Source organism: Camelus dromedarius, chromosome 5, assembly GCF_036321535.1.
Source record: "Camelus dromedarius isolate mCamDro1 chromosome 5, mCamDro1.pat, whole genome shotgun sequence".
NCBI classification, from domain to species: domain Eukaryota; kingdom Metazoa; phylum Chordata; class Mammalia; order Artiodactyla; family Camelidae; genus Camelus; species Camelus dromedarius.
In genome coordinates, this window is record NC_087440.1 from 47623112 (window position 1) to 47646260 (window position 23149).

The 23149-nt window shown below is 34.2% G+C and overlaps 1 protein-coding gene across 7 annotated transcripts in view; it reads left to right on the forward strand.

The window, feature by feature from the left end:
* The first annotated feature begins 609 nt into the window (after positions 1-609).
* PRPF39 (pre-mRNA processing factor 39) overlaps positions 610-23149 on the forward strand; it is a 31948-nt gene continuing 9408 nt past the window's right edge. Inside the window, exons 1-6 of one of the 7 annotated variants that reach the window (XM_031453657.2) lie at positions 617-756; positions 6005-6165; positions 13065-13411; positions 14320-14445; positions 15088-15206; positions 19505-19672. In XM_031453657.2, coding sequence (XP_031309517.1) covers positions 13094-13411; positions 14320-14445; positions 15088-15206; positions 19505-19672 — 731 coding nt within the window. In that variant the 5' untranslated portion in view covers positions 617-756; positions 6005-6165; positions 13065-13093. Of the gene's footprint in view, positions 757-3057; positions 3173-6004; positions 6166-13064; positions 13412-14319; positions 14960-15087; positions 15207-19504; positions 19673-23149 lie in introns of those variants that run through there. The other 6 variants (XM_031453659.2, XM_031453656.2, XM_064485925.1 and 3 more) reach the window with 6 other exon arrangements.

Genomic DNA, 23149 nt, shown 5'->3' on the forward strand with positions numbered 1-23149 from the left:
AGTGGTAGGTGAACTCAGGAACCTTGAAACAGAAACAGGAGAGGTCAAGTTTGAAAAAACAAACATACATACATATGTTTAAAGTGAGGATGGGAGTACAGCTGAAGAGTATTGCTAAGATTGTCAAAATAATACATTTGTCCAGAGAATAATTTTACATATCCCTTTAATAATCAGTTCCTCAAACCCCTAACTCCACTATTATTTCCCCTTCATGAAACCTGGGTGTACCCAGAGTCCATACCATCTTGAGATTTGGGGGGTTTAAGGCTGAATTTCTATCCATTTCCAGGCAGAGGAGTAAAGCCTAGGCTGTTGTTTACTCCCCAAAAGCCCAGTATTTTTTTTGGAGGGGCAGGGCACTGTCCGTGCCTAAGATCAGGGACACCCTAATTACCCTCTTTATGCTCGGGAAGTCCCCACAGCGGAGGGAAAATCTGGTAGAAGCAGCGGCCCCGCCCTCGCTGGCGGCGGGACAGGGCGGGGCGGGGCGGGGCGGGGCGGGGCGGGGTCGGGGTGGGACCGGTCCCCGCCCCCCCGGATCCCGCGGAGGGCGAGGCCTGCGCGCTGCGCAACCACGTGACTCCCTCGCCTCCTGGGACACCGACGCATGCGCGCCGTGCTCTCGACGAGGCGGCCGTGGCGGTGGTGGTGGCGGCTCTGCGGTGTCTGTGGAGACAGAGACGGTGGCAGTGCCATCTTCGGCTCGGTTGGCCCAGACTGCGGCTCATGGCAGTGAGTGGCATCCATCGTCAGGTCAGCCGGGGCGGGCGCCTTGGAACTGGCGGGAGGGGGAGATAGCGGGGCAGAAAGGGGCCTGCCTTGTTTCAGGCCTCACGGGGGCTGCGGCCTCCCGCTCCTGCCCTGTGTGAGGCCTGGCTTGGCCTCGGGGCCCAGCTGTCCATTCCCTTCTCCTTCCCACCTGTTGGGTGGAGCAGTGCGAGGTTTCTTTTCTTAGACCATGGTTTTTTCTGACGGGTGCCTTTTGACGTGGTGGGAAACGTGGGCCCTTGGTTTAGAATTGATTTGGGCTAAATCTAAACTAAAGCCCCTGCTCTCCCGAGAGCTGGAAACCAGTGTGCCTGGGACGATTGAAGTGGAAGGGGCCCAGTAGGAGCCGCCAGAGGTTGGGGAGAGTATGATACAAATTGTGTGGATAAAGCTATTAGGCGCCTTGTAGGGCGCATTTCGCGTTCTCACTAAAGCCACACTTTGGGACCCCAGGCACAGCATCCCAAAGATCACCTAAAGCTTTAGGCAGGATAGTATAGAAATAGAAAAACAGAACATTAAAGGATAACGTTCACCTTTTGTAGCCAGAGACCAACACCGATGTTTTTCTCGCTCTGAAATCACATCTTTAAGTTAATAAATAGTACTGTCCTTAATGTATGCAAGTTTCATACGGGGAATTAGGAAACTCACCTTGGAACTTAAGTGTTTTGGGCTGTGGGAGGTTAAGTAGTTTGAAAAAAGCAACTACTGTCAGGTGTTCCCCCTCCTCCCCCTTTATAACCTCATTCTAAAGTTGCAGAAGTTGGAACTTTCCACTGTTCAGCCTTTGGTAGGGATAAAGTGAACGAAAGGAATTCTACTAACGACAAATTCTTAAGATTGTGAATTCTGGAATAATTAGGGTTTGACCAAAGATTGCTAATTAGTAGGTGGTATGAGATATTTGAAGTGAGAATTGAAAAGCAGGCTTTTTTAGTGTCAGAATACTTGGTAATATTTTTACTTCCTTACCTGTAGTTGAATAAGAAAAATAATTTTATAAATCAAATGATAAAAAGTGTGTGGCTTCTTTTTAAGAGAAAGAACAGAACCTTCTGTGGTGTGTTAACAAATAGTTCTGTGTAAAACATAGGATTTTAAAAATTATTTGAAACATATCCAAAGGAGGAAGAAGGTAGTTCTAGCCAAATGGTGATTCTTTTTTTTAAAGACCTGAAGATGATACAAGCATTTATGTAAAAAAAAAATATATATATATAGAGAGAGAGAGAGAGAGAGAGACCTTTTTCTGGAACATAAGTGCTTAATATGTGGAAACTTAAAAAAGGTCAATCTGTGAACATTCTGTTCAGCCTCTGAAAACGGTTGCCGAAACCAGTGGTTATGATACTTTTTTTTATTCTTGATACTTTTGAGTCTCCAGATTGGCTCATCTATGGATGAGGCACAGAGTGCTTATGGATTGCAAAGCTAGTTGATTTGCTGTGCTCAACTTCTTTTAGTCCTTAGTGATGACTTCAGATTTTAATATATTGTCCTGTTTATAAAAAGAATAACCAATGGTATGATTTTGAGTACCTTTGTAGGCATTGATGCCTATAGAGAGATTTAAAAAAAAAGAAATTAATAGATCATACTTACTGTTTTTAAAAATTAAGTATGGGTTAAGTCATCCTCTTTTAAGTTTTAAGAAGGCATTCTGAATTATTAATCAAACGATGTCATAACTGAACTAAAACTTTATGGTGTAGAACTGTTTTTTCATGTACTGCATATTCACTTTTAATATTTATCATGTTTTCTTTTGTACTTTTGGACTTTATGCCTCTCATAAAGTGGAAAGTAGTAAAGTCACTGAGTTGTTTGGTGAGTTGAGAAAAGGAAACTTTTGTTAGTCTGAGAGAAGAGATGAGCCCAGGCTCAGGCATGAAAATTTGTTGGGCTCTGTAAATGACAATAAGGAATACTGTAGGATTAAGGTATTTGAAAAATTAGATTGGGGCCAGAAATATTCACTTTTTCAACAAATATTTAATTATATTGCCAGACACTGCTTTAGTTTCTAGAGACATAGTGAACAAAAACCAAAGCCCCTGTTCTCACTGAATTTAATATTCTAATAATATTAAGTATCTGTAGCAATAGTGTAGCAATGTTTTTCAGATTCTTTGACTGCAACCCATAATAGGATGTACATGTAACACGGCAACCCAGTAAACTATAGTTGAATTCTGTGTGTACTTCAACAATGTGCCCTTAATGTGTGCATTGAACTCTGATATATTTTTTTCTATTCTGTATTTTTCCTTTTAAAAAAATAAGCTGGTTTGAAGCATTCTCAAGTTTGAAAAACATTATTCAAGACGGGGAGAAAATCATTATTTATATTGTAGCAGCAGCAGTATAAAGGAAAAGGGTAGTTACTCTTCATAGCAAGGTAAGTGTGAGTATTTGTGGATGAGGCTTAGAGAGGTTAAGGAACTTGCTCAGAGTTCCCTCATGAGTAACTGGGCCAGATCTTTACTTCAGTTCTGTCAAGCTCTAAAGCCCAAGCACTTTATTATACAACTTCCTATTTGGTTATGAAAGTAATAACCTCGATTTAGGGCCCTACGGGGTTTAAGGACTGTGATGCTTTTTATTTATTATTCAGTGAATTCAGTGTATACTGTATGCCTGTGTATTGGTAGACCTGTTGCTTATTTTCAAGGAATTTATAATCTAGAAGGGAAGATAGACATTGAAAGAGTATCACAAATGTGATGTGTGCTATGGGAGAAAGACAGAATGCTGTAGGGGCATCATTGGGGGAACGTAACTAATTTGGGGGATATGTGAATAGTTTTCAGGAAGCGATGTTTAAGTTTTCCCAGATTAATGAGTAGGCTGCTGTTAAGTTGAATGCTCTGAGTGTGAGTATGGGTGTCAGGTAGAGGGACAGGAGAGAACTCCGGGTAGAGGAAACTGCTTACAGTAAAGCTCTGAAGCTAAACAGGACGAAACTGGGTGAATGTGGTTAAGTCAGAAAAGGCAAGAAAAGAGTGCCTTTCAAGTAGGAAGTCTTCATTACTGTTGGATGTGGTGAAGAGTAGATCAGAAAGGTGAATTAGAATGTGTCCAATTGGGTTTATAAACCAGGAGATTGTGACCTTGGGGGAATTTCAGAGGAGTGATAAAGAAGAATACAACTTAAAGAGTAAATAAAGGGTATAGAAATAGAGATACAAGCTTAGACAACTTCATTGTCTTTCTTCATTGTACTTGGAGCAGAATCCAAATCCTTAACATGATTACCCTTTGCTTGTTTTTTAAGTTAAGCTAAATTATAGTATGTATATTATATGTTATTATATAAAAGATGAGAACTATTTATACATGTTTGAAGGCTAATGGAAGTGATCTAATACACTGAGAGAAATTGATAGGAAGGAGAGAATGCAGATATTTTAAGAAGCAACTTCTTGAGAAGATGGGTGGGAGAAGTTTTGATAGGAGCAGAGATACTTCATCCATTGTGACCAAGGGAAGGAGGAGGACAAATAATGGTTTTGTATTTCAGCTCTTACAAGAGTGCTGTAATAGAGATACTGAATAAATACTTTGAGAGGAAAAGGGGAGGGAAGATTATGAAAGAGGAGAGGAGATTGGGGATTGGTATCACAACAGATTTACTTCTTGGAGGTATAAAGAATTTTAAGAAGGAAATAGAGGATTAATAGAGATCTACGAGGATAAAGATGGACCGTTGGCTGTGGCAACTAGGTCAATACGAGAAATTAGTATTTTCACTGGAGTGATACGGTTGAACTATAGTGTACCAACAGATAGTTATTTTCTTGGGAAAAATGCTGCCGTAGAACATGCTTGTTCATGATTAGTTCTTTCAAATGGCCTTTATAAAGTTATTTTTAACTACAGAAATGTCACATTGTTAATACATTTCTCTTTTATCCAATAACTTTGTCTAATAATTATAATTTACCTGTAGATTCATCATTATTCCTTTAAGAGAAAATTGTAGAATATTATCTCTTACGTATAGATCAAAACCATGCTTGATTTTAAGGTTTATGCTACATATTCAATTTTGAGAATATAACCCAAGGAAAATTGCTCTTTAAAAATAGACATTTACATGAGGAAGTTTATGCTTAGTAAAGCCAAATCTTAGAAAGAACTCAGGTCAAATTGAGGGATATTTAAGCAAATCCAGCTGGTATGTTTTCCTGTGAACATACCAAACAAAGCACTTATCTCAAAACTTGCTCTTACTACTGCCTGGAATTTTCTTCCTCCACATAACTGCATGACTGGCTTTCTTACTACTTCATCCTCTCTTTTGTTTTGTTCTTAGCACTTGGTACCATGTACAAATTGTAAATTTATTTTTTAAAAAGTTTCTATCTCCTCTCTGGAATGTCTGCTCCTTGAGAGCAGCAGCTTTGTTTTGTTCACAGCTAAATTTCCAGTGCTTAGAATAGTACTGTCTGACACACGGGAGTTGTTCACTAATATCTATTGAATAAATATTATTACTCAAGGAAATGATGTTGGTTAGCAATTTTTAAAAATACTAAATAAAAGGGGTTCAGTGTAGAGTAATTCATATACCTAAATTCAGTAAAATAAATAGAAAAATAAAGTAAATTTAATGATAAAGTAAAAAAGAAAGAAAATGGTATAAACCCAAAAGAACAAAGAACAGAAGAGGAAGTGTCACCAGATGAGAATTAACTAACAATATTTTAGAAGAAAGCAGATGGACCAGTTTTAACTGGTTAACTTAGGTTTTCTTTTTCCTGTATTCAGCTCTATGCCTGCAGAGAGGGAGGTTAATAAAAAACAAGCTGGATCTTCCCACAAAACCCCACAAAGTCTCAGGAATTTCAGGTTCCAAAGGTCTCCGCAGATGAGAGTGCTGAGTGCAACTAAAAATTGGAGGAGTAGTTTAGACCCTAGATTTTCCTTCCCTGTCTGGTATAGCCAGCAGAAAGCTGGATGGATGTTCATTATTTGAAGAGGTGAAACCAGAGGTTTTGGCACAGCTGGTGGGAGGTGGGGCAGGGGTGAAGGTTCTTAGTGAAAATAGGAAATTGAATTAAAGTTTATATATTGAATGATGAAATTGCCAGCCCTGTTTTGTTGTCTTTGCTCCCAGAATGTTTGTTGCATTGCTTACATTTTAAGTTGAAACATTTTTCTTTGGGAAAAGTAAACTCATGGGAAATAATATAAAGCACTGACATTTAGTGGATTCCTCCCTCAACAGAATGCCATCCTGTTCTGAGACCCACCAGTTGGCATGCTGTATCTAGCCTCTAATTTGTTTTGTAATGCCTCACACTTCTTGAATAGAAGTTTGAAGAGACCAAAACAAATAGTCAAAAGACAATCAGAAGAAACAGTGCTAAGAACAGAAGAAAATTTAAGGTAAATCATAGAGAGACAACAGAAGATATTGTACTAGTGAAACAGGAATATTGATTATCCAGAGAATAAAAAAAGGAAGTTAAAAATTTGATTCATATATTAAAATTCTAGTAAAAGGGTTATCTCAGAGTAGAATGAGTTGAAGGGATGGGAGAAAATGTGGGAAAAGATAAGAAAAGTACAGGATCAAGTCAGGAGGTCCAACACTTCAGCAATGTGAATTCAGAAAAGAGAAAACCAAGAGGGGAGAATTATCAAATAAATAATAAATATAGAGCATAAGAATTGAATGATGTAAATATTTATCTAGATTGAAGTAGGCCTTCCAAATGAGTGCCTTGCAGAGTGAATGGAAAAGACTCACCCTAAGGCACATTGTTACATAATTTTAGAACACCTGGGATAAAAAGAGAACCTTAAAGTTTCTATGGAGAAAAAAACAGATTACATATAGAGGATAAGGAATTAAAATGGTGTCATATTTTCTCAACAGCAGCATCAGATGCTAGGAAATAATACATTCCTTCAAAACTTTTTCAGTGAGTTACAGAAATGATTCTCTAAAAGAAGGAGTGAATTGAGAAAGAAGATTTTGTCTGTTATAAATGATACTCAACCCAAGAGATGAGTGAAGGGAACACCTTGGATCAAAATGAACAGACAAACCTAGATGAGACAAACCAGTCTAAATTGTTGCAGATCAGATGGTTTCAGAAAGGATGACTCCAGAAGGGAAAATGGAATTTATAAGTATGAGTGATAGTTGTTTTTGAAGAACTTTTATAAGACCTCTTTAAGGATATGGGGTCAATTTTCTAAAACAATTAAGCATATGAAAATAATGAGGAAAGATTGAAAGAAGCAGAAGCAAAGAAATGTAATTATAGTGTAGAAGATTTCTTGAAAAAGATGTTTACATAGGCATACTTGTGTAAACCTGAATATTGATTTAACCCCAAACTGATTGAACTATATTGGGTGCCCAGGCAAGGGAAGTTGTGTACGTATGTTTAGTGTAATAACTAAATATATATCTTCTCTGATAGATGGTAAAAAGGTCTAAAATTGAACAGAAATAAAATAGATGTTCAGATTTATTTGTTGACTACCAATTTTTTGAAGTCAAAATCAACAGGTTTTTTCATTTCTTCCTCTTAAAATGTGCAGAAAAAAGTTTATTGTAACGTTCATTTTTATTTTCTATTTTAAAGTATAACATTTTGAAGTATGACATCTTTCCAGGAAATTGTTTTCAGTGATATCTTGATTTATGTGAATTTATAGTTTTTAAGATTTTCACATGCTTTATCTCATTTGATATTCTCAACAGCCCTATGAAACAGGTAATATAAATAGTATTAGTCTCATTTAGAAGTGAGAAAAGACTGACGTAGGATCTCATGCTATTAAGTGGGAGAAGTAGGACTCACCCTCCTCTACCACCTTGTTCTTTCTAATGTTTACCATTATATACTTTGTCTTCTTACAATGAAAGAAAGATCTGGAAATTGTAATTCCTAGTCTTTTGTATTTTCTAGGTTGATTATAGTTTAACTGTCTTCTTCCTTTTTAAAAAACTTTATTGTGGTAAAAATACATAACATAAAATTTATCTTAATTGTTTTAAAATATACAATTCAGTAGTGTTAATATATGTTCAGCTTATTGTGAAACAGTTCCGAACTTTTTCATCTTACAAATCTGAAACCATACCCATTGAAACAACAGCTCCCGTTTTCCCCGTCTCTAGTCCCTTGTAACCATCATTCTACTTCCTGTTTATGAATTTGACTACTCTAGATACCTCATGTAAGTAGAATCATACAGTATTTGTCTTTCTGTGACTGACTTATTTTACTTAGCATAATGTCCTCAAGGTTCATGCATATATCATATGACAAGATTTCCTTCATTTTAAAGACTGAATGATATTCTGTTGTGTGTCTATACTACATTTTCTTTATCTCTTCATCTGTTGGTGAACATTTGGGTTGCTTATTCCTTTGGCTGTTGTGGATAGTGTTGCTATAAATATGGATGTGCAGATAGCTCTTTGAGATCCTACTTTCAGTTAATTTGGATATACATACCCATAAGTGGAATTTTTGAATTATATGGTAGTTCTATTTATTTTTTTAAATTGTTTTTAATGTTTTGAGGAAACTCCATTTGGTTTCTATAGCAGTTGCACCATTTACAATCCCACTGTTAGTGCACAAAGGTTCCATTTTCACCTTATCCTTGCCAAAACTTGTTATTTTCTGTTTTTTGATAGTCACCATCCTAATGGATGTGAGGTGATATCTTGTTATTTTGATTTGCATTTCTCTGATAGTGATGTTGAGCATCTTTTCATATGCTTGTAGGTCATTTGTATACCATCTTTGAAGAAATGTCTATTCAAGTCCTTTGCTCATTTTTAAATTTAGTTTTGTTGTCAGTCATAGGAGTTCTTTTATATTCTAGATATAAACCCTGATTAGATATAAGACTTGCAAATATTCCCTTCTATTCTGCCATTTGTCTTTTAAATGTTGGTTGTGTCCTTTGATACACAGAAGTTTTAAAGTCTGATGCAGCCTCGTTTGTCTAGTTTTGCTTTTGTTGTCTGTGCTGTATCATAGCCAAGAAATCACTGCCAAGTCCAATATCATGAAGCTTTACCCTTATATTTTCTTCTAGGACTTTTATAGTTTTAGATTTTACATTTAGGTTTTTAGTCTGTTTGGGGTTAATTTTTATATATGGTGTAGGCTAAGGATTTGGCTTCATTCTTTTGTATATGAATATTGTTTTCCCAGCACCATTTGTTAGAGAGACTGTCCTTTCCCCATTGAGTGATCTTGGAACCCTTGTCCAATGTTTATTTCTGAGCTTTCTGCTCTATTCTGTTGGTCTTTTTGTCTTTATGCCAGTGCCACACTATTGTCTTCCTCCTTTTGAGAGTTATTTTTTACCCTTTTGCCGTTTTATGTTGCTAGGTGGAAGTTGTTGGTTGTTGTTAAGAATAAGCTGATACTAATTGCTGCATTATGAAGAATATGTAGGAATAACTTTTTATTAAAAATAACTTTAGTGTATACTTTTGGTCCTGTAATTTTTGAAGTAATCAGAAAAATGATCTCTCTAAGGGTAAGGCTGATGTTCTTAATTCTTTTTATAACACTATAATTGCAGGGTGTGGAGTAATTGATAGTCTCTGAAGACGCAGGGGTGTGGTAAATTTGCTGATTTCAGAAGAAACCTTTATGCCCCACTTAAGTATGCAGTTAGAATAGGGTAGGTAGTAAATGACTCAGACTGTATCAACTAACAATTTTTTTGACAGTGTTCTTTGAAATAATACACAAAACAATGACAAATTTGCATATGGAAAATTACTCTTTGTGTCTTTTCTTTGAAGGAGAAGGCAAAAGAGAGCAAAATAAATTGAAAAGCTTTTGTGCCTTATCCTATAGTCTCAAATGGTAAACCTGGAAACATTCATGAGAATAATCAGTCATTCAAGTAGAAGGGAACTATTTTTTCTGGTAGTCAGATATGTTAGGATTCTCCTTTACTGTGTACCAACTAGATTTGTTTGTTGCAATATTTCTTCTCAAATCCCTCTTGCTCTTCTCTGCTTACTCTCATTTCGCTTCCCCAATACATACCATCTTCATTCTGATCGGTCTTCTCTCTCTTGTCTTGGAACCAATTCTAATTTCCATCTTCTTGTCTACTGTTAGGACGGGTTGTTTTGTCAAAACAAATGGGCTGTTCCATATTTTGGAATACTTTATCATTCTTTTTCTATTATTCCCAAACCTATAGTTTTTCAAAGTTACAACCAAATTGTATATTTCATGATGTTTTGTTAGATGCCTGTAATTTTCAGTTGACTTCTGTAAACCTTGACTTTGTTTCATTTGAAATTTTGTCTGTCTCTAATTGTTTTGCATGTTTTTGATCTCTCTCCAGCTAATTAATAAGTCTTAGACTGAGGATCTTATACCTGTGTATTCTTTTCAAGGAATGTAGTATAATGCATTAGGTACTGAAAACGTTTTTGTCCCCATCTGACCTCCCTTTCCTTCCCTTCTTCTCCTCTCCCTCTTCTTGTTTTTTAAAAAATATTTCTTAGATTTACCTGATGATAGCTAATTCTCCTAGTGGCATTCAGCCTCAAAAGGTCACTTGATTTAACATTTAAAATTTATCCTTTCTTGGGAAAAAATTTGCTTTATGCTGCATTTTGAAGTAATGGACATATTTTAAAATCTGGATTTCAAATCTACGTGACAGTTTAAAGATGCCCTCCATATACACAGAAAACCTAAAACTCAAAAATGTTTTACAATGTATATCATAAAACTCTGATTTCTTTAGTTTACAAAGAACTTGTACAAACCATTAATAAAAAATACAGTAGAAAATATGAACAAAAGATATGAAACAGCATTTAAGGAAAAACAAGAAATAGAAGTTCATCCTCTTTGTAGTTAAAGAATTGCAAATCAGAATGAAGTACTACTCTTTTTTTCTCTCTTTTAATCCGATGAGCAAAAATTAAGTTTCATGGTACCTAGAGCTGAGAAGAGGAGATGGAGAAATGGACATTCTCGTGCATTGTTAATGAGTTAATTAGTTAGGAATGCATGTGTCTGCAAGTAATAGAAAAACCCATCTGTTGATAGTAGTTTAAGCAAACAGGGACTTATTTTCTTACACGGTATGAAGCTGGCATCGTGTTATTAGCAGCTTGATGGTGTCAGCTGGTATTTCTTAATTTTCTGGGTCAGTTTTTATTGACTGCTTTGTGGATATAAGTTGTTTCAGATATGTTCATATTTAACGTAAGAAGAAAGTGGTAGAACCTACACTATTTGTGACTGTCCTTTTTATCAGAAAAGCAAAATCTTTCCCAGAGCTCTTTAGCAGTTGTTCTTTTGAGTCTCATAATCCTGTATGGGGTTAGGTATATTGCTGCTCTGAACAAAAACAATGTTTTATTAGGAAGATGGTGAGAAGGGATGTTGGATAGTCAACTAAAAGTGTCTTGCCAAATGGCTAATGCAGCTTTTCTAAAGATAAATTGTCAGCATATTCCCATATATTTAATATACATGGATTCTTTAATCCAGCAGTTCTGTTGTTCAGAGTTTACCCACGAATAAGTTTCCGTTCCTTTGAATTACTCAGAGAACTTGGTAGAAGTAAAAATTTCTGGGCCTGAGCCTAGAACTCAGAATTATTGGCGTTGGGGCCAGTGAATTTGTATTTTTTTAAAAATACAGTTTACTAGGTGACAATTGTGTGGAGCTAGGTTGTGTAGACTATAGTGAAACCTAGATTTTTTAAGTAGGCATAAAATGGCACCAAAAAAAAAAAAAATGTAGCCAGCCAACCACTGGTATATCATAGCTGGAGCTGGCTTTTCTTAAAAAAACAAATAAAACAAAATACTTCTCCCCCTTTTTGTTTTCACTTCAGTTAAATAATTTCAGATGAGCCAAAAGAAGAAAGCATCAGCTCAGATATATAGGAAGGACAACTGTTAACACCAACCAGTATGTTTAGTGTATTTTATTTGGTATAAATCCTTACAGATCTGTGTGTTGCATGTACATTTCTTTATCAACACAGGTGCACATATTTCCTTTTTAATTATTGCTTATTATCCCATTGAACCAATATGCCACTTACTAAAGTAGTGTTCCTAATACTGCCCTCTCTTTTTGCTTTAATTCAGTGTTCTAATGAATGCTTTTAAACAAATAAATGTTTTTGTCTGATTACTTACATAATATGGAAGCACATAATGTGCATAAAATATGCACACTTGCCATTTGGTACATTTTATATGACTGTCCTCCAGAAATATCTTTTTAATTGTTGCCCATTTGATATCTCATTGTTTTAATTTACATCATTATTAATAAAGATATAATCCTTTCATATGTTTATTGGTCACTTGCATTTCTTTCTTTGAATTACCATCTTTAAAATCTTCATCATTTAAAAAAATTATTTTGTGCTATAATAAGTAATTATGTATTCTAAGGGTATTTTTAGGAGTAAATCAGTTTTATGGGTCTGTTTAGTTTTGAGAATAACCCCTAACAAAAAAAAGACATGGCCTATAATTTAATGATTTAGTTTCCATTTAAACTGTTAGTGGAAGAAATGAAGTCAACTGTGAAAATATATTGTGGTACTACCTTATAAGATAGAAAAATAACTCCTTATTATTTTATGGTCTTAACTATAAGATGACTTAATTTAAAAGACTTTATGCAGTTACTATCCAGATGATAAGACTTTAATGTTTTTAATAACATTCACTTTAAAAATCACTCTTTAATTTTTAAAACCTTAATTCTGTAATAATATCAAACCTAACTGCTAGGATGTAAAAATTATAGGTATATTTCAGCATTATGACCGTCTCTTTTCTAAAACTTTATTCTAAACTAAGTGATGAATTTTTCTCTGAAACATTGTGTATCCACGACCAGAATTTGTCTTGTTAGTTTTACCTTTAGCCTCCAGAACAGATAATAAAGATACTGTCGTTTTCCAGGATTGATAGCAAGATAGCATTCAGACATTGAATTTTAGATTCTTGGCTAGCTAAGAAGTATTGAATTCTAGATATGATAGCTTCTTAGGGCACAGTACTCACTTGTTCTATGGATGAAGGAACTAGTTTTTACTCACTTATTGGCAGAATTTGGGAAAATTTGTGTGTTACAGAATTTCATTTACAATACAGAAACTGATAAACCTGATTATGATTTACAGGAGAGGTTAAGAATCAAATTAATATAATTCTTTAATAGTTAACTTGGGCTTTTAAAAGGTGGTTTTGATGATGCTAAATAAACATTTGGAAGATGTTTCTCTTTATGTCTCCACAGATCAGTAACTGAAGAAAAAATAAACAGCTATGCAAAATTCTCACATGGATGAGTACAGAAATTCTAGCAATGGCAGCACAGGCAACAGTTCAGAGGTAGTGGTAGAACAGTCTGCTGATTTCAGTACTGAGATTATGAATGTTACGGAAATGGAACAGTCACCTGATGGATCTCCTAATGTGAATACAACTACAGAGGAAAATGAAACAGCAAATACTGTGGACCTTCCAGTGACAGAAACAGAAGCAAATTTCCCTCCAGAATATGAAAAGTTTTGGAAAACTGTAGAAAGTAATCCTCAGGATTTTACAGGCTGGGTATATTTGCTTCAGTATGTAGAACAGGAGGTTAGTAACTACTTAAATGGGATTAGAGTGGACAGATTATTCAAAGTAGTATCAGACGAGGCCTTATTGTTCTGTAATTAAAGTTGCCTCTTTTATAATTTTCAGATTAAGTTGAATATATATTTTTAGCTTCAAAAAATAACTTACATAGCATTTGTACATTATGGAAAGTCAGTATTAGAATCAAAGTCTAATGTTTGTAATAATTGGTGTGGGGGGTGTGTGTGTATAAAATTGCTAAAATAAAAAAAAATTACTTTGCTGTTTAAGAGAATGAGTTCCTTCTGTTTGAAAGGATAAGATTGCATTTACAGCAAAAATGGCTGCTGTGTGTATGGTTTTTAAGCTTGCCATTTATTTCATTTGAGATAATACAGGCATACCTCGTTTTATTGCGCTTCGTTTTATTGAGCTTCACAGATAGTGCATTTTTTACAAATTGAAGGTTTGTGGTAATCCCATGTGGAGCAAGTGTATTGGTGCCATTTTTCCAATAGTATTTGCTCACTCTGTGTCTGTCATGTTTTTGGTATTTCTTGCAACATTTCAAACTTTTTCATTATTTGTTATAGTGATCTGTGATCAGTGGTATTTTATGTTACTGTTGTAATTGTTCTGGCATCTTTTAGCAATAAAGTATTTTTAAATTAAGATATGTAAATTATTTTTTAGACAGTGCTGTTGCACACTTAATAGACTACAGTGTAGTGTAAACACAATTTTTGTATGCACTTGGAGGCCAAAAAATTCGTGTGACCTGGTTTATTGCGATATATGCTTTATTGCAGTGGTCTGGAACTGAACCCGCAATATCTCTGAGGTATGCCTGTACATTTGAAAGGAATGATAAATATTTTCTGTGGCAGAAGTTTCTGAGATGTTTAAACACCTCATTTTATTTTCATCAGAATCACTTGATGGCTGCCAGGAAAGCATTTGACAAATTTTTCATACACTATCCGTATTGCTATGGTTATTGGAAAAAGTATGCAGACCTTGAAAAGCGGCATGACAACATTAAACAATCAGATGAGGTGCGTACATTACTGAATAAAGTTATCTCCATTAGGTACTGTAAGCCAAATAATAACAAAACAGACTTTTTTTTTTGGCTGGCAGTACCTACGATTTATGCTCAGTTTTATAGGGTATTTTATTTGCATTTGTCACTCTTGTGGCATTTGTAGCTAATATTTTCTCTCTTTGTTGGCAGGTGCGTTAAACCTCTACAGTTTGTCAAGCTTTGCAGTGCAAGCCTCTGTATTACACTGCAGCTTAACAAGTAGGGCAGGGCTTTTCTCTCACTTACATTTATTTCTCATTTTCCAAACAATATAGTTGGTTTGCTAGTCACATTTGCTACGTCTTATTGCATTTTTGGTCAGACGCTGTCATTGATGCTCTAATGGGTCTGTGCCCTATGGTCTGTAACCCAAAGCCTGCCCACACAACCCGGTCAGAATGCAGGGACTGCTGCGCTTTGAAGATCAAGACTCTGCACGTGGGGATCAGAACATTGCCATGTTCTATCCAACCTCCACCCAAATGGTAATGGTAGATTATTTAAACAAAATTCCAGTAATTAGTATTTCTAAGGTTCACCGGATAACACAGTGTTGCCTCTCTGTTAAGAAATAATTAAATATTTGGAGTACAGTTTGTTGTTTTCTTCTTAGGTGTATCGCCGGGGGCTTCAGGCAATACCTCTTAGTGTTGACCTTTGGATACATTATATAAACTTCTTAAAAGAAACATTGGACCCTGGTGATCCCGAGACAAACAGTACAATAAGAGGGTATGTGAAACATTGATACTCCAATGTATTTAAAGTTGTAAATAAGTCAGTTATTCTGATACTGATAATAGAACTACTTATAAATGCTAAACTGAAAGTTTAACTTTTATGTATTTTTCAGTTTTGAAAAAATGATGAAAATTGTAAACTTATGCATAATTATAAAAAATGTACATAATGAAGTCCTTCACCATTCCACATCCCCTTTCCTTATGTCCCCAACCCTTCTCCACTCATGGTTAATGGTGTGGTGTGCTTTCAGATACACATAGATGTACATGTATGTGTGTATACATATTTTTTTTACTTTTTTTTAAATGTAATGGAATGTTTTGGAATCTCTCCCTACCATATTTTTTAACCACTGCAAAAGTATTTTATAGTATCAGGTTACTATATTTTATTTGACCAAATGCTTATTTATAGGAAATAATTAGTGCTGCAGTGAACATTTCTTTACAAATCAGTATTTATGTAGATCATTCAAGAAATGGAGCTTCCATCAAAGGGAATACACAGCTATGTTTTATCAAATGTTCCTTTAAAAGTGGTACCAAGTTTTTAACTCCCACAGTGTCTAAGAGTAGTCATTTTCCCATAGCCATGTTTCTTTTTTAAAACCTCCAGTAGTGTTTCATTATCTTAGTTTGCGTATCTCTAGGTTGCTCATCCTGGTTTACCATCTTTTCATATGCTATCTATGTTCATATCATTTGTTCATTTTACTTTTGGATTGTCTTTTTCTTAACTGATTAGAGGAATTTAAAATGTGTTTTTGGTTTTCATGTTTATCAACGTATGTGCATATAGTTCAAAAAGTTAATGTTAAACTGCTTGTAACAAACAGCGATCCCTCCACCTCTCTTCAAATATATTAGCAGTTTCTTGTATCTTCCAACATGTTTATAATAGTAGCACTCTACTGCTTTCTCTCATTAGCTGTAGACATTATGATTCTATTATGGTAGATGAGATTTTTTAGTTCACTTACGCCCTGTTTTCCAATTCCCCATCTTTCCAGTATGGATAGGTTTCATAGCTTTTTGTTTTCCCTGTAGTTAATTACAGCTTTCCTTCCCTCCCCTCTTTTTCCTATTTTCCTGGCTTTCTACCCTCTCCAGTAGCTACTTTAAATAGTACTAATACTGACTTTTCACAGTGTACAAATGCTTTGTATGTTATTTTTTGAAACTAAAAAAAATGAATGTATCTAGTGTTATTCTAATTAATGTGAAAATTACAAGAAAAATTATATTCTGAGATCTGTAAGTTCCGTTTTTTTCCCTCCTTCTTGGAAATACCTCCTGGAACCTCCTGTAATCTGAACTGGTTGTTCTCTTCTAATTCTGTTGTACAGCAGTTTTGGGATTTCCTCCTTGTCATGATTCTAGATGTCTTTACCTTCTTCCTGTGTTTCAAGCCTATTTGATCGTTTATTAGATCCTACTCTTTCTTGGTTCATGGCCACGTCTTAGAGGAGTGTATCCCATAACTTACCGATAAAGGATACTTGAGATGAAAAAAAATTTTTTTGACTCAGTATGTCTGAAACATCAAGTTGATGGTCCCCTGGGTGTAGAATTTTGAGTTGAAAGGAATTTTTTCTTAGGATTTTGAAGGCATTTCTCCGTTCTCTTGTATCTTCTGGTGTTGCTGTTGAGAAGTATTATACAATTCTTTTGAATTTCCTTATGTAACTTGTTTTTCTTAACAAAGCTTTTAAAATGTTCTTTTTGTCTTTGATGCAAATGCAATTATAATGCTTTGGTGTGGACTTTATTTTTCTAATTAATTGTGCTTACTTAGTAGGCCTTTTCAATCTGGGGTGCTTATAGCTTTCTATTCTTAGAAATTTATTATTGTGTATATTCTTACTTTGATAATTTCCTTCCCTTGGTTTTCTCTCTTTTTTTAATAGTTGAATATTGGACCTTCTGTTTTAATCATTTAATTTTCTAATCTTCCTTTTTCTCAACCTCTTAGGCTTTGTTGACTTTTTGAGGTATTTCCTTAAACCTTGTATTGGATTTTTTTTGTATTTGTTTTCTTTTGTATTGGATTTTTAATAACTGCCATAAGATATTTAATGTTTAAAAATCTTACTTGTTCTTTGAATATTCCTTTTCTTATAGCCTCCTGCTTTTGTTATATGGCTGCATATCTTTAATAGTTCTTTGAAGGTATTATGGGTAGTTGAAATGTTTTTCTGCTCCCAGTACTGTTGTCTCTTTTTTGTTTGTTTACTTGTTTTTATTTCTGATATGTCTGATCTCTGGATTTCTGCTCAGGTAAAGATTAGATATTAATAAGCTGAATGGGAGGTGCCAAGACGGAGGAGTAGAGAGACTCACAGCTCTCCCTCTCCCACAAATACACAAGAATTACATCTACAAATCCATTGAATCACACAGAACACCTACTGAACTCTGGCAGAGTATCTCTCGCTTTGAAATACAGGAGGACTCTCGCAAAACCCGATAAACAACAAGTTCATACCGTATAGCACAGGGAACTATATTCAATATCTTGTAGCAACTTATGGTGAAAAGGAATATGAAAATGAATATATATATGTTCATGTATGACTGTAGCATATGCTATACACCAGAAATTGACACAGCATTGTAAATTGACTGTACTTCCGATAAAAAAATATATATATATATATATATACACACAAAAAAAAGCGCTGAATAGAAGCTCTGTGCTATATTGTTAGCTGGCCTAGAGTGCTTCACAGTAGGGTGATCAGGTGGCCACTCAAGATTTGTTAGGGGACTCCTGGTGTTGGAATCCTTGTATCTTATTCCTCTACCAAGCAGTTTCTTCTTTGAAGGAAGATCTGATCTGCCTGGAGAGTGTATACCTCACTTCTGAAATCCCATAGCTAGGCAGGAAAGACAGTTTAAATTCTACCATTCATTAAACAAATCTTCTAAAAGTTTTGTTCATTACCTGTTGTCCTTCCTATTTCAGCTCCCTCTGGTTTTCTTAGTATCTGGAGCATTGATTTCCTTGATCATCTTGGGATTCTGCAGGGGAATGATGTGTATTTTAACTCTTGAAAACCTCACACACAAACATACACATGTGTTCATGTACACAGACACACACACAATCTCAGTCCTTTATATATTTATTAAACATATTTCCTCCACTTTTGGCACATCTTTCTTTAGGGTGTCTATCATAAAGAAGTTCTTTTTTTTTCCTTAATGTGGTTCAATTTTCAGTCTTTTATTGGTTCCTGAGTTTTGTGCCTATCTTGCCAAGAATATATAAATCTTGAATTTTCTTCTAATTCATTCTATAGGTTATTTTTTTTTTAAATCATTCATTTATGTGATGTTTAGTTTGTGTCCTTTGTGTGACAGAGATTAACCTTTACTTTGGGTCTTTTGTGAGTGAGAGATTAACCTTTTAATTTTTCCATTTCTTGAATAGTCTTTCTTTTATGCATTAATTTAAAATATCTCCTTTATTATATACTATTCTCCCATAGACATTGATCTGTTTTGTTTTCTTGGGAACAGTTTTGTTAATATTAATTTTGAAAATAGCTAAAATTTTATCCCATTGGGATATCAAATCCAGTGATTAAAATTCCTTACAGAAATCTCTTGAAATGAGCTAAGTATTTTAAAACAAATGTTTTTGTAGTAAGCTGTAGTTGTGGAATTTTAGAATCAAGAGAGACTTTTAAAATACATGCAGTACTTCTCATTACCCGATATGGCAGCTGGATCCCTCGTTGGAGAGTTTGTTTTGCCAGAAAATTATTTCTTAAAGTGAGGTTAAATTTGTCCTCTTTGTCTTTTGCCCTAAATGAATGTATTCAACAGACATTTCGAGTTTAACAGATGCTTGTGTCTACTGTGTCACTCTCATGTTTGCAGTGAGTTTGCATTATTGCAAATGTGTATCTTATATAAGATAGTATACAGTTACATAAAAGTACATTTATCTGTTTCCTTTATGTTTTCTCTTTTTTTAAGCAGCTGTTGTACACTTTTCTATTATTCCTTCTTCCTTTTAATCTCTACTTGTATAGGGTAATGTAATATAATTTTGAATTTAGCATTATCTTCTAAAATTTAGAAATCTTTTATTTTTTCAAATTGAGGTATAATGTATATAACATGTTAGTTTCAGGTATACATCTTAATGATTCAATATTTGTATATATTGCAAAGTATAGACATAACTTTTTTTAACTTTTTTTATTGAGTTATAAGAAATAACATTTTTAAAGTGATTTTATTTTAGAAAGATAACTTAGAGGTAATTTAACTTTTCAGAACTTTTGAGCATGCTGTTCTAGCTGCAGGAACAGATTTCCGATCTGACAGACTGTGGGAGATGTATATAAACTGGGAAAATGAACAAGGAAACCTGAGAGAAGTTACAGCTATATATGATCGTATTCTTGGTATTCCAACACAGCTGTATAGTCATCATTTTCAGAGGTAGGTGGAAAAATCAGATTGTTAAAATTTCTTTGTGACTACCCAGATAATAAATTCCTGATGAAAATACATATTCTCTTCAAATGTAAGATCCTGTTAGATGCAAACAGGAATACACATTCTTGCTCAATAATGACAATATATACACTTTTAAATTTTGACATTTTCCATGTATCTTATGAAATGTTTAGGAACTTTACTGGTTATAGTCAGAAGGTTTCTATCTATTTTATAGATGAGGAAACAACAGGAATCCTGTCTTTTGTCTAAGATATTTCAGAGTAGTTGAAAAAATAAGAAAAAAGAATCTAATCATTCTTTGTGGTACTAAGTTTTACACACTAGTACATGGCACATAATAGATGCTTATTTAAAACTTAATGATTTACTAAAGGCACATTCTTTTGATTCATATAACCTCTTTTTTTGTTTTTGTTTTGGCAAGGGGATTAAGTTCATTTACTTACTTGAACCCAGGACCTCGTGCATGCTCAGCACGCACTCCACCACTGAGCTACACCCTCTTCCCTCATATAACATCTTATATTCAAAACAATGAAGGATGTATTTTATGTAATAATTATGTCCTTTCTATGTTCAAACAATCAAAATTTTTATTTTAGTTTTCTACTATGGTTATCTTATGATTAGTTAGTATCATTTCATTTTAATGAGTATTGTTAAAACAACTAATTCTATGTACTGTGATTTCCATGTTCTGTTTCCTGATATACTCAAAGTATCCCATTAATACGGACTCAGTCTTTCTGAACAAGAAAGTATGAGGACTATGTTAAAAAAGTTTGCTTTATTTAACTGCCATATTTTCTCTATTTTTGTCATAATTTTTATAACTAGTGTTGTGGTAGAGTCTGTAAACTTAGGTACTTTTTAAGTAACTGATTTTCTATATTTTTATTTACTAAAAAAGTTGAAAACTTTGTGAAGCATTTGAAAAGAACTATAGATCAATTTGCTAATGATAGAAGCTATGCATACCCAGATTAGAAATAGAAAGCATGTAGATATGGTTATACTGTCTCTGTTTTTCATGGAATAGAGGAGGTGAGCAGGTTTCTGGGGTATGTTGACCTCGGGAGACACTTGTTGAAAGACATTATTAACACAAGGGTTGGCACGTGGAAATGCTTGGTGAATATTTGTTAAATGAATTTTTCAAGTTTTAAACTTTCTTTAAAAATGTTTTTTATAAGGAGCTTTAAAAAAGATTTTAAAAAGTCTTATGGGACAAAGGGTTCCTTTTATAAATCAGTTCTTCTAGAACCTAAAGTATAGGTAAAAATCTATGATTACAGTTTATTGTTGGTAAGAAAAAATATGTCTAGGAAATAGTTATACAGACAGTGTTCTGAGTGCCTTATAACTCATTTAGTCCTCACAATAAGCCATTGAGGTATGTTATCTACATTTTATGGAAGTAGAGGCAAAGAAAGATTAAAATAATTGTGCATGGTCACAAAATTAGTAAGTGGTTGGAAGCTGATTAGAACCTAGACAGTGTGGCCCCAGAGTTCTTGGTATAGTTTTTCTAAATTTTTTAAAAATAAGTATTTCACTGGGCTTTTAAAAATGCATATATATACTTACAATAGAGATTAGTGGATTGCATTATACATACTGCTATATTTAATCTACTTTTTATCACTTAATGAAGAACCACTTTCCTTATCAGAATGTAGCAAACTCGTAAGTAGTGTTTAAGATATCTTATAGTTTATATAAACTAATTCACATGACTAACTGCTTTGAAAACTGCTGAAATGTTTTCTTTTGCCAAATATACTTCCCCTATTTAAAGTCATTTATTTAGCACCTGCCCTGTACCAGATGGTATGCATTTAAGCTGCAGGAATAAAGGCCCAAAGAAGCTATGTGTGCATTGACTTGGCCCTCAAATTGCTCAAAAGTGTTGAAGAGGAAGCACGTGCTAAAGAAAGCATTCTAAGTGCTGTAATACAAATATTTTTATTGTGTAGGCCTGTATATTGAATATACACTGAACATTATCTCTAAGAAAATATCTAATTTAAAATCCTCCTTAGCATGAGTACTTTATGATATGATCTAACTTCCCAGGCCCAGTCCTTGGTAGTTCCTAAGCTCTTGATATATGGAAGTACTGATAATTTCCCACAGGGCAGTGTTGTTTTATACTTTAATGACTATAGTACCTTTTCCACTTCCCATTTGTCTGGTGAACTCATATTCCTCAAGACCCATACAGCTTAATGTTTTCTTTGACACTTTTTCTTATTCATCTAAACAGAAGTATCTTTTATCATTTGTGCTGGCACTCTACCTACATTTATTTATATTTATCTTAGGACTAATAACGCTGATTTGAATTTATGTCTCCTGTGTCGTCTACGTATCTGTATTTTTAATTCTTTTTGTCCTTAACATCTAGGAATAGGGCTCAGTATGTATTAGGCAGGCAGCTGTTTTACATTGAATAAATTAGCTTTAGAGTAGAAAGCGCTAATGAAAAACTACTGCTTAGTATTATGTATATTTTATCACCATATAAAAGAAGTTTCTATATAATGTGGCAATTATTTTAAATTTATGCTCTAAATAGTTATTTTTCAGTTTTACCTCATTTCAATTTTATAACTTGACAATTTTGAGGTTTAATATTTATTTGAATATTAAATCTGTTCATTTTCATACTACATGTTTGAGAGTTACTTCCTCATTTAAAATATTTTTAATATAGCAATCTGTTTTTTTACTCCTGGTATAAGATGGGTCAAGTTAAGTCTCTTTATTCATTGATTTTGCAAAATTTAAATTAGTTTCCAGTGTTATTTGCATATGTTTGTGAAAGTCTTAAAATCCATAAAAAAAAAATGCCATTAGTCAATAGCCTAACTCAGTTTTAAGAAACTTGGAAACAAATCCATAAGGTTGGAGCATACGTTACATGTACAACCATGTCTGATAATTAGGTTGAAGAAGGTAGGTTTCAGTCAAAGACTGGGTCAGAATGTGAAAGACTTTATCTAAGGGATTGGATTTTAGTCTGAATGCTTGGTAGTCATATTAAAGTGATTTTGGCAGGAGGGTGGGATATGATCCTATTTACTATTTTGTTTTTCATGTTTGCTTTTTAATAACATTTTTGATAGCAGTATTGAGGTAGGGGTGGGAGTTGTGAGACTAGAGTCTGGCAGACCACATTATGTTTATCAATGTGAATCGTGAGGAGGGTACAAAGACATTTAGAAGTAGACTAAATTGGATTTGGTATCCATATAAAAATAATGGAATGTAAGTGATAAGGTAGGTGGAAGAAATTGGGAAAATTAGTGACTATCAATCAAGTAGAAATGCTGAGGGTGTTGATTTGTGGATGGATGACACACTTAAAGACATGTTGTATATAAGGTTCCAAGTTGATATGGTATAGATATTTTAGCTCCTCAACTTGGTGTTTTTTGATTAAAATTTGTGTGT